This window comes from Anarrhichthys ocellatus, unplaced genomic scaffold (assembly GCF_004355925.1).
Source record: "Anarrhichthys ocellatus isolate YVR2014 unplaced genomic scaffold, GSC_Weel_1.0 scaffold16, whole genome shotgun sequence".
Classification (NCBI taxonomy): Eukaryota; Metazoa; Chordata; class Actinopteri; order Perciformes; family Anarhichadidae; genus Anarrhichthys; species Anarrhichthys ocellatus.
This window is the reverse complement of record NW_022280046.1, coordinates 9,937,274-9,949,663: the sequence shown is the minus strand read 5'-3', so window position 1 is coordinate 9,949,663 and position 12,390 is coordinate 9,937,274. Positions and strand designations below refer to the sequence as shown.

At 41.8% G+C, this 12,390-nt stretch overlaps 2 protein-coding genes across 5 annotated transcripts in view; one reads left to right on the top strand and one right to left on the bottom strand.

Annotated features, from left to right (window-relative positions):
- Window positions 1-24: 24 nt before the first annotated feature.
- mapkap1 (MAPK associated protein 1) lies at window positions 25-6,943 on the bottom strand. 2 transcript variants are annotated; one of them, XM_031856067.1, is made up of 7 exons: window positions 5,759-6,943; window positions 5,162-5,649; window positions 2,546-2,635; window positions 1,738-1,886; window positions 1,133-1,305; window positions 877-1,053; window positions 25-545 (listed from the first exon to the last, which is right to left on the bottom strand). In XM_031856067.1, the coding sequence occupies exons 2-7, from the start codon at window positions 5,442-5,444 to the stop codon at window positions 407-409; spliced, it is 1,011 nt and encodes a 336-aa protein (XP_031711927.1). In that variant the 5' UTR covers window positions 5,445-5,649; window positions 5,759-6,943; the 3' UTR covers window positions 25-406. The 2 variants fall into 2 exon arrangements, with proteins under 2 accessions (XP_031711927.1, XP_031711926.1); XM_031856066.1 differs by having other exon boundaries at window positions 6,739-6,943.
- Window positions 6,944-11,400: 4,457 nt separating this feature from the next.
- The window catches only part of mvb12ba (multivesicular body subunit 12Ba), a 22,644-nt gene continuing 21,654 nt past the window's right edge, over window positions 11,401-12,390 (top strand). For 2 of the 3 annotated variants that reach the window (XR_004213055.1, XM_031855790.1), the window contains exon 1: window positions 11,402-11,688. The gene's annotated coding sequence lies outside the window, so the exon portion shown is untranslated. Of the gene's footprint in view, window positions 11,689-12,390 lie in introns of all 3 variants that reach the window. The other variant, XM_031855789.1, reaches the window with a different exon arrangement.

Below are 12,390 nucleotides of genomic sequence, written 5' to 3'. Positions count from 1 at the left end.
TTTTCTTTTTTTTTATAAATTGTAATATACAGGCAAAGAAGGAAAAGATTAACAGAGAGACAATGCCAACCATGCATTTACTTTTCTGCATATGAATGCAGAATCTGATTATGGAGATAAGGGAGAAAAGCCTGTTCCAGTGAAATCTCTAAGCAAACAGTGTGGTGAGAAAATGACACTGAGCACATTTCATTTGGATTCATAATGGCAGGCAGTGATGGGAGATGATAGACAGAATATTTATTTCGTTCATTACAGCTGACGGAGCCATAACACAGATTTACAGCAAAGTTTATTTTTGCTCATTTTTTCCCCCAAACTAAAATATACTGCGGTTTTTATTTGGGGTACATAATTGGGGATACAATGTGCTGGACAACCAACCAATCCAAAGACAGAATGAACTTCATCTATCTAGAACGTCCCTGTCATTACCTGAGCCTTTCTGTGAGCCTTTCCTCTTCTTGAGTGCTTTCTGGAGAATTTCCTTCATGGTTACCTTCAGACTGTCCACAGGGATTAAAGAGAAGCCATGGGCAGCATTTCTAAAATAGGGGGAAAAGCAGAAAAGGTGAAGAATGCATCTGTAGATTTAACTTTTATCATCAAGACAGGCGAAATGTAGTAAACAACACTTCACTGCACCTGTAACATTACAACCAGTAGGCGATTTGCTCATTTTTAACAGGGGGGATGGTTCAAAAGAGAGAATTTCTACCTTTTAATGAATATTCTCTCTCTCTCCCTCCCTCTCTCCCTCCCTCTCTCTCTCTCTCTCTCTCTCTCCCTCTCTCCCTCTCCCACCTGGATAACCGCGACATTCCCGTATTCGCCTCCCACTGGTGGTTACATACATGAATATGTTCCCTTACTTACATTCTGACAAACAGTGACTGTCTGGAAGCGAGACCGGGTGAAGAGTATTTCTCCACCAAGGCCAGAGTGCTGAAACCAAACTTGTGGATCGGCTCATTGGAGTCCAGCGGAGGGAAGTCTGTGTCCACCTCGCCATCGTCCTCCGCGATGTGGAGGCAGTAGGCGGTCACATTCTCACTGTGGAGACAGATGTGTTGAGTGTTAGGCAGAAATGTACATTCTACCAAAGGGGTGTTGAAATGGGTTTTTTGCTCACTTGAGTTTGGGCTCTCGTCCCTCGCCTGTGTACTGCCAACATATGAGGCCAATGAGGTCGTGGACTCGGGCGTTGGCAATGGTCACCACCGTCATTGGGTGTACTTTCTCCTGAGCCAGCTGCATTGAGAGGTAGACGTCTATCTTTTTTGTTGCTGTTGTGCCAATGTGGCCCTAAAAAGGTGAAGGGGACACCATGCAGAGAAAAACCCTGATTACAAAGAGTAAAGGGATACAGCATGTGCTACGTCAAACTTTAGTATCTACTGTGGGGGGCTTCCTACAGGAGAAATTAACAACAATCATGAGGCAGATGTCGTCTGCACTGCTCTGTTTGGTTCCACAAAAGGTGATTCAAGCAGAGGGAAGGGAGCAAATATGGTGCTAATATTCATGCTAGACTTTGTGTGGGGTAATTGTGTGTATATATAGTTTTGCTATACTGAATCTAAACTCCTGTAATGGTGCATTAGACAGAAGCTTTTCTGTGTTGGATGAATTTAATCAAATAGGCTCACATGTTTTCTTTGCTACAGAATGACATAATTCTAAAATAGTTTATTTTAAAGATACAAATGAAGAGAAACTACATGTGGAATGACTCACCTTGCCATCAAACTTGGAGTATTCATTGAAGGGGTTGTTGAGCTGCTGGGGACACTGCTCCAGCCGCAGTGAAAGGGTGGATTTGGTACCTGTGGTCCGCGGCCTGTCCTTAAAGTCCCGTTTCTCAAACAGGGACCCCAGATCCTCCACTGGACAGAAAGCATCAGAGCAATGAACAACATGCAGCATCACTTGCTTATTTTCAAGTACATTGAGAAAAAACGTTATAACGTTCTGATCAAAACTAGTACAGAGTAGAGAACTGGAGAAAACTGCAGCATATTTTATTACACGTATATCTCCATGTAAATACATATTTTAGGTACAAGTCTTTACACGAAGGCACAAAAGTATCTGAAGTAAATCAGTAAAACCAGTCGTCATCAGCTCAAACAAAGGGTTTCTTCCTTGTTTGACTGGAATTTTTTGATAGAAAATTACTCAGTAATCAGAACTCCGTTCATATCACAAAAAAAGAAGTAAACATTCGAATTAAGTCAGAAAAACTGAATGCGATTTGCTGTAACCAAAATGTTTTCTTATCCCAGCGGGTGTGTAGAAGGATCCCGTTAATCATCTCCTAACACCCCCTCACCACAGCTGGAGGATCATGGTATCGAGATGTTTCATATAATATTTGAGTATGTCAGAGAAAATACTTTGAAAATTCAGATTTCTTATCAGCTTTTTAAAATTAGAATAAAGATTTTTCGAAAAATTCCCTACGAACAAAAAAATATTCGTAACTACCAGAGCTTTGCTGTTGAAATAAGTTTATTTTTTTATTCAAAATAATACGAAACATTACCTGATTGGGAGTTGGACCTCTCTTTCCATTGAACGTTTTTACATTTGATTTGGTTCTGCCGTTCTTTCCTTAACCTTTCAAGTCTTTGCGCTGAAAAGAAAAAGAAAAAAACAACTTTAAAATTAAAAAAAAATCATCATTACGTACACCACTACCAGTACGCTGTGCTTTGGTTCAAATATATAATGTATATCTTTCATTGGGCCTGTGAGAGCAACACTCACTCTCTGCCATGTAATATTTTGACAGACAGTCACACACTAATATGTATATAGTACAAACACTAAGAAGAGCTAACACCAAATAAAACTTGTTTACTTTGTTAAAACGCTTTTTGGTTCATCCCTCTCATCTTACCAGCAGCCCCAGGTTTCTCTCGGCTGTCTTGTTGGAGTCCTGATGAGACAGCCACCACAGGTCAGTGAACGAAGTCAAGGCTGAAAGTCTCTACCCACAACCCAGAACCAAGACCAGCACTCCACCAAACTTAGAGCAAAGCTCAAGGGAGCCAAAAAGAGACAAGCCGTCTACCTTTGGACTCCCTCCATCACCAAAACCACAATTACCTTCAAATTAAAACACCTGAATGTAGCTTAAAACAGATTCACACTCTTCATTTCATTCAAACTCACTGTGCTCAATTTGTACACGTCATATTACACCCCCACATCCCAACTCAAACACAGTAGCATTTGAAGACGGATTGACCGACAGCCCAAACCTTGAGATTTAAACGAGAACATTTTATTGTCCTTACGGGGAAATGAAGTTGCAGTTGACATTGATAAATGTGGCAATCAGGTGGCGGCGCTCAACAATAAGAATTGCCAGCTTGCTCAGGGCAAATAAAGGGCACCTTAGGGCAGTAAATCTAGCATATCACTTGCCAAAATGGGCAAGTGGTAGTTCAAAATATTTAAACAAATCATGTTGGGGTTTTTCAAAACTGCTGAGAGTTGCACACGCCAAGTACAGATCGTGCACGAGCAAGAATGGTAAATGGACTTTTGTTGGAGCACTTTTCTAGTCTTCCGACCACTCAGAGTGCTTTAACACTACATGATGTCATTCACCCATTCATACACTGATGACAGGGGGCTACCATACAAGGTGCCACCTGCCATCAGGACTAACTAACCATTCATACACACTGCAGGAGCGATTTGGGGTTAAGTGTCTTGCCCGAGGACACATCGACATGGACAATCAGAGCCGGGGATCGACACAGAAAATGGTGGAAGCTGAAGTCTACCTGCTGAAGCGCAGCAGGACTACTAAATAAAACAATGTGTATCGGGACAAGTCTGACTCCTAACCTACTTCCCCGACCAGACAAGTGAAAAAGAAATCATTGACCCCTGAGGTGCTGGATATTTATTCATTAAACAAAGTTGTTCTGTCAACAGTCTCTTTCATAATGGTGGTCTGTAGGGAGAGGCTTTTTGTTCATCCTAATGTCTGATCTGCTTGTCAAAACATACTGATGTCTATCTGGACACTTCCGGGTCTCTCAGCTGCATACATAACAGGGGGTATGTATGCAGCTGTTGAGATCCCAGCTTGTGTCCTAATCGCTAGCTACATCTGGCCCTATGGCTGTCTGCTCTTGAGCCACAGCCATCTTGATGCTCTCTCTTCTGCGGAGTTTCTGATGGCTCTCCTCTACACACCCTCAACGCCCAAGTGGCTGCAGTACAGCGCTGTGGTTTATTTATTTTTGTCACATCAGCAACTGACTGACAGATGGAGCTCATAGTATTGACAAATACAAAGATTTGGTTTAACAGTCACCTTGTTCCAGTTTGACCATCTCTCACAGAAACAGTGAGAATACTTCTTTTTTTTTTTTTTAAACAGACTGATATTGAGTTGATAGGGCATAGCTCTGAACAGTAATTGAGAAAGTCCTGTCTGAAATGTAATAAAAGAACCACTCCACAGCTGATCAAGAGATACCCGCCCACTACCTGAGCCTCTCTACCAAGATATAGTGGTAGACAGGATCAAAAGCAGCAATGAGATCCAATAGTACCAATGCAGAACATTCTCCTGCATCACCATGCATTAAGAAATAGTTTGAGACTCTAAGAGGAGACCTTTCTGTGGAGTGCAACCAACAGAAAAGCAGACTGAAAATTGTCAAGAAGGTTGTGCTCATCTAAGACAGCTGCAAGCTTTTAAGACTGTCGCTGTAAAAAGGAGCTTAGAAATGGGACTGTAGTTCTGGTGAACAAATGTTTAACAAAGAGTTATTGGTTATAGAGAGCACACAAGAAGAAAAAATAAGAAGAAAATTAACAATCTGACTGCTTCATTTACAAAGTATACTCGAAATGAATAGTTGTAAATGTGATCCTCAATTCACAGCAATTACTCACATTCACGCAGTGAACTGCAATCTAACCCCATGCTTTCCACTTGTGTTGCAACAACCTTCAATAGCACACAATTTGACATGAGCCTCACTAAACCACTGGCCCAGATTAGACACACAAACCCCATCCAAACAACAGCAGAACTGGCTTTCTGGCTGCCCCTGCCATCATGACAGAGGGGAAGGGGTGCCTGACAGAAAGCCTGCCCTGCTAACCAGCCGGAGCCTGGAGATGTGCCTACCCGTGTTGGAGCGCCGACGGATGCCAAAATCCCAGCTCGATGTGATGTCCATGGACTGGGAGAGGTCGCAGGCATGATTGTCTGTCACACTGCCGCCCCCCTCGATCAGGGAGTTCGACCCCGTTGACCCACAGCTGCTGCCAGGTACCAGAGCCAGCTGGCACTTCTCCAGATCTACATCCTGGTCTATTAGTACCATCTCACACATTCCTGTATCATCACTGGTCACATGAGACTGTCTGATGTGGGCCAGAATAATGGCCGGGTTGTCCAAGAAAGCCATTTCCTCTGCTTTGGAAAGTGGCTGACAGCTTCGGTTGTTTTCTCTTTGTCTCACCCTCTTGCCTGTATTCCAGAGGATCCCTTGCTCTCTCCTTTCAGTCTCTCTCTGAGAGTCTTAAAGTAGTGGCCGATGAAAAGTGGAGAGCACTCATCTTTTCCATCTTTTGATTATTTCCTCTGCTCCAAGGCAGTAAAGGTGCCAGCACCTGTTTGGAGCAAAATAACAGCTATTACATGGTGGGGGCGGGAAATGGGGAAATTAAGCCTGAGACTTGGAGCAAAATCTTTAGGAAAAAAATATCTATTGACATTTACCAGCCTATTGGTCTGAAGCTCAGTAAGTTATGGTGGGGAACTACTTCTGCTTGGAATGTTCGTGAGTGTTGTCACAATACTGACATGTTGTCAAAGACTCCAGTGTCAGCCATCACCGGACACTTGTGTTGACCAGTAAATAAATGACCTCCTACAAAAAAAAATAACTGGCTGTCTTGAGTATTGACACTGTGAACACAACGCTGTTGGTAATTTCAGCACCGAGATAAGAGCTGTGAATAAGGGCAAAACAATTGCGTACCACGGTGTTACATTAGCCTGGCTGAGGTTAGCATGTTAGACGATGCTGTGACACACTCCAGCCCAAGGACTTTATCTAACGTTAGTAAACAAGCAACACCAGATGACCAGCCACATATTGTTACAATCATATCTAACGTTATCAATGTGTATTATATCACTTTTTGCTGCTAGTTATTAACACGAGTTCCCCCGACTGATGCTAACTGCAGCTAATGCTAAGCTGCAAAGTGGAAGTCGGATGTCAATTTTGTCAAGCTTAATTATTGTTTTTGAGACAAACTATTAACATACATGTTAACTGTTTCATGCTAAGCTTCACTAAAAGAAGAAGTGCTTAATACGTTGCACTCGTGCCCAGCGATACTCTTAAAAACTCTCACCCAACAACCTGATGGTAACAGTTAGGTTAACAGCTAGCGTTAGCTGAACTTTGCTAACTTGCTAACTTAAAACTCCTACACATCAGCTAACGTTAACTAAGTAAGCGCGAACCATCTAAAAGTTGCAGCTATACTCGGTATTCAGACTGTAGAAATATGTGGTCACGAATGTCACTGCACATTACATTGATTGTATCTAGTCAGCTCGTAAGCTTGTATAGGCGAACATCACGGACGCTTTCTTTGGTTAGCTAGCTGTTAGCTGATCGCGGTTAAATGCTATCATAGCCTCCCAGAGTAACTGTTAGTTAACGTAAGTTTATGACGTTGTCCCACCTTTAGAAGTCACATCCGATAAGGGAAAGAAATGCCCAAATTTCCATATTATTCATGAATATTCCCAGTCGTGACAATAGCTCTTTTTATTAGTAATAATGCACTAGAGCAAAAATCATAACACAACTGCAACCCAAAGCAATCTGCTGTGCTCAGGCTGAGCCAGCAGGAGCGAACCCAGTTTCAATTCCAATTCCGGTTCCTCTTCTTCCTCTTCTTCTTCTTCTTCTTCTTCGTCTTCTTCTTTTACTTTTAATGGCGGTTGGCAAACCGCTTTCAAGTGCATTGTCGCCACCCAGTAATCTGGAGTGTGGGCTAAGTATACCCTCTCTAATACGACAACCAAACGAAGAAAACAAAAATAATTAACCAAACAAAAAGGAAACGAATGAATTAAAAGAGAAAGAAAGAAAAGGGAAAAAGCCAAACATTTTCTTTAGTATAATAATGATATTTTCCTCTCCAAACTCTCTTAGTCCATTTTTCAAAACTTGTATTGTATCCGGCTAAAGGTCTGTGGACACATTTCAAACTCATTAACACTGCACATGAGTCTGATGCTGTCACCACTCTCTCTGGCCTGATATCCTACCCAGTGTAAGGCAATAACAATGGCCATCACCTCACATGCTAACACAGATAAATCATCACTGAGTCTCTCACACTCAACATTGAATTCTTGGATTACTGCTGCTGCTGCTGCTGTTCTACCAGTTTTAGGGTCTTTAGATCCATCTATATAAATCTGGAAATATTTGTAGTAATTCCTTCTGATATATGACTTGAAGATCTTACAGTTTCCCCCACATTCATCTCTCATCATTTCAAGGAGGCCAAGAGCAATTGCAGGCTGTGGCAGTAAACCAAGGAGGAATAGCCGGCAGAACCACAGTTGGAGAATAACTCCTATCCAGTATACCCAACTCACTAGCCTTCTTCTTAACAACCCAACCAAAGCTCTTTGTTGGCCTTTTTTCATGTTCTCAATAGCACTTATTGTTGGAACCTTGTTATGTCCTTGTAAACTGACCCAATATGGCATCCTGATCTGGATTCTTCTTAAATCTAATGGCATTTCCCCCATACCTGCAATTTAAAGGCCCCACTACATATCCTTAATGCTTGTGCTTGTATTACATCCAGTTTTCCCAACAAGGTTTTAGACGCCAACCTATATGCCACACAGCCGTAATCTAGAACTGATCTTATCAGACCTACACATAGCTTTCGTGGCAGACCTGTCAGCTCCACACTCTGTTCCCACCATGCATCTCATTACATTTAAAACCTTTTTACACGTATTTATTAATGTGTACATTCCAGGTGAGCCTAGCATCAAACATTAAGCCTAATTTAACTACCTCATTGATTTAATTGTCACACTTAAATCCTGAATTGAATGGTTAAACAGAAGAGTTCAAAGGGCCGAGATGAGAAGATATAATGTTGGTCAAATACTGTGGTCAAAATAAAATGACTTCAGTTTATTTGCCATTGGGATACAGAAAGTTTGACTCTAGAATATTTTCAATTGTCTTCCTAATCTCACAAAACAAGAGCAAAAACCAGATTAATTGGTTCACTTTTCTTCTTTGCTACCATGTTACCGGTCTCATGACCCCTCAGGTTGATCTCTGGAGCTGTAGGCGGATGCAGAGCTTCAGGCTGGAATTGGGTTGGGAACCAGTGCAACAGACTACCAGCTCTTTAGCATGTTGGACACACCAGCATGACACTGTGTCGTAAAATTAAGTTCCCGTCCAATAACACTGGTCTGCAGAAGCCTGCTTTGGGAGGAGGGCTGTTTAAAACTGTTTAAAACTGTTTAAAACTGCGACTGTAATCTGAAAGAAAAAACATGTCAAGCACAAGTCAAACACTCCCCTAAAAGCAGAAACCTTCAGCATTAGTGGTGGCATTGCATTGTGATTATATTCCTTTATTTGATTTGCATTGCTGCATCTGAATTCTTCTGATTCTTCCGTCTGCAGTTAATCTGCTCACCTGATTTCCATCAGCAGCTTTGGTTTACAAGAGCTGTTCCAAAACATACCAGTCTTCTGTCCAAAAATGATTGTCATCAGTGACGTTTCCGTGGTCAGAGAGAGGACTGAATCCATCCTCAGTACAAGTCAAATACAGGAATGTTTATTTGACCTATTTACAAGTAGATGAAAGAGATACAATAAAAAAAACATCAGTGCTGACAATGTCTTCTTGTAACATCAATCAGGCACTTGAGTCCATCTTTAAAAATTTGTGGCAGATTATTGACAGGATTGTCCAGCAGTACACTCACATCTGGGCACTGCAGAGCAAATTCCCTCTCTGCAGCTTCCTGGTCCTGTGCTCTTACTGCCAAAGTGTGACACTCGTGTCAATGAGCCCACCTCTTCCTCATACCAGTCTGCAGCCACTGATGCATCCGGCTAAAGGTCTGTGGACAGCTTTTTTGGGCATCCCTCTCTGGTGTAACTAGGGATCCCCTTCCCTATAATAAGAATTGAATGTTTCAAAATGGTTTTCTCTTTGAAATGAAATTGTTCTAATTCTGTGGGCCTCATGATCAACACATGCTCACTCTTCCATGTAGGTATGTTTAGTTATTAAATTAAAGATTAAAACGATTAAACAATCCCTTATTAGTCCCGCAGTGGGGAAATGTGTTCTCTGCATTTGACCCATCCCTAGTATAGGGAGCAGTGGGCTGTCCCTGAATCCCCCTATATCTATAGTTTAAATACACGTATACTGCCATCTAGTGGTAGAAATGGTAAACTATTTTACTTATACTGTACAGTCTATGCTCTACGTTCACTCAAGCAACAGCCCAATATGTGAAAAAATAAATACCAGTGCCAACAGCAACAACTCTGCGCACACAAAAATGACTTTGATTAAACTATATTAGGAACTGTATTGCATCAAACAATCCACAGATTAATCGAAAACTTGATTCTTGCTGTGTACATCAATTAATATTTAATCGCATGTCAACTGCTGTTGCCAACACACTCTCATCGGCCCAGGGTTATTTATTTATATTCATTAATGTATTTTCTTCTAATGTTACTCTGGTATGTGCTTGCATCATAGACTGAGATTTTCTAGAATACGATCATTCTATAGCCTTGACCTTTATGCCTGACTATCACTGTTCCATCAGCAACTTCTGGCTCAGTATGTGAGAAAACACCTGCTGAATCTGTGCAAGGTGCAACTGCACAGGAAGAAATAAAGAAAATGTCAGTTCTGATATTCGTGGAGGCGCTGGTTTCGCAGATATTCAGGAAAGCAAAAGTGAACTGGACCACTGCAAAGTCCAAGCCATCATTATGCATCTGTTTGAAAGAACGTGGATCGAGGTCCAGGGTAACTTGACAAGGCCATTTTCCAGGACCTTTGTAAGAAGTGGAGCGGTGCACAAATGGTGCTGTTGTCCATGAAATTAGGGGAACCTGCTCTTGGGAACTGCATTGCCTCCTTTGTCAAAGATCACCTGATGACACCCCCCAAAAAGAGCAGCACCATCTGCAAGTTCTTCTTCCAAATTCTGCAGGTGTAGAAATAGGGTTGGTGTGAAGTAGGTGAAAGTAAGGTAAGGTTAGGTAAGGACTTGAGCCTTTGTGAGTCTGTGTGATGTCTACCGTGACGGTAGTTAAGGGTTTTTCACCGGGAGCCCCGGTTGACCCACATTCAGTGCAACATCTAATAACAATAAAAAAAATAATAATAACAGTAATAATTGTGCTTATTTCACTTATCATTTGCCATAAGAGCAGTAAATAATTCTTTCAGCGTAAAATTCTGCTAGTTCAGTGAATTCACATTTATATAAAGAATAAAATAACAACCCCGAATAGAAAGTAGATACGTTCTGCTTTAGAGTTTGAAAAGGGCGGGTCAGAGGACAGTCAAGACTGTATTTTGTATATAATATTTAATGCATTCAATTCAGTCTAAAGTTTTGTTTTTCAGTGAGTTTCACATTCTTTTTTAAGTACAAAAAGTACCAAAAGAAATAAGAAAGAAAACAGTGTGTTCATTTGCAGCAGTTTCTTTTCATATGTAAACCACATGCATCAGCATTGAAGTTATAGTCATGACCCAAAACCCACCTGGGTTAGGTGTTTGCACCCAATTCAATTCCACACGACCACATTAACCTTCAAGAGCTCCCCACTGCTCCAATAGTACGGATTTATTGTTAGGGAGTCACTCTAACGACAACATTCAATCAAAAATCATGATACATTTCAGAGTTTCACACATCAGTTTCAATATATAAAATCTATACGTTCACAAATTTCTCAGTGTCAGTGTGCACCATTGACAAAGAGTACAGGTTTGTTTTAATCAGTCTGGGTGCGCAGTATAGGGCATTCACATACAACTTAGCAATTAATTCAATTACCGCAAACGAATTGCCAAATGGTGAACCTGCTGAGTCTTTGACCCCCTGAGGGCAGTGGCCGCCTTTGCCTGGTTTCTAAGCCTTGTGGATCTAATACATGTGTGCATGTTGTTCATGCTTGGTATGCTCGTGCAATCCAACATTCATCTACATTTCTGGAGAAATGCACGTAAAAGTTTGGAGGCAGTCCTCTCTCCGGAGAAAGCGTCCAAACACACACAAAATACTGCATCGTTAGCGTGTTATTGTTTCCACCAATGTTCACTACGTAGCACCGGGGCGGGCTCCTCCAGTCGGTTCACTGATCACTCCCCGGTTCCCTTCCAGCAGCTCCATCGATGGCACCCTCCTGAAACCGCTAGCCGGAAAACCACCATGCAAATATACACAAAGCAGCTTAAGTTTCGGATTGATTCGTTGATTATAGAAATTTCGTAAACATGCGAGTCTCCCCGAAGCTGTGAAAAGGCGCGAGAGAGGATAGCACAGAAGAAAATAAACGGAGACCGATCGGATTCAAGCGTTAACCTCACTGGGTAAGCGGTCTAATGTTACTCCGCTTGTTAGCTAACATTAGCATCCACTGCAGATTCGGTGTCAGCGACACTTTATCACGTAAACTGCTTTCCCCTTAGACGGTGGGATAACATTACTACAATTTCTTAGTAAATTAGATACGTGTGGTGAACTCTTAAACCGCCAGCGGGTAACGTTTGCCCACCGGGCAGGAACACCCAACGTTACAGTCTGACAGCTTTTGCTACGGGTTTTTGTCGCAGCTGGTGTTCGGTTACTACCGACGTTAGCGTGCTAACGCTAGCTGACTAGCTTGTTAGCTGTGTCGCCAAGCAAAGCTATCTCCGCTCCCCTTCTAACCAGTCGGTTTGAAGAAAACACGAGTGAAAAGCGCTAACTGGTCATCGTTTAACGGCGTGTTATTTCGACGTGATGGGGCTAGTTAGTTGGGTTAATTATCTACACAGTTGTTGGCTGTTTTTGTGTAGCCATGGAGCCAATGGGTGCCTTGCCCAGTATGAAGAGGACATGCCAAATTCAGTTGCTATATGGGCGCAGTTATTGATACTTATATAGCTGGTTAATTCACAAAGCACTGCTTTTGTTCAATACATCTTTTTCGAAATGGTTCATGCTGTTTCTTACTTCTATGTAATCAAGGGGCAGTAGTAGTTGCGTGTGTGTGTATATGTATATGTATGTGTGTGTATATATATATATAT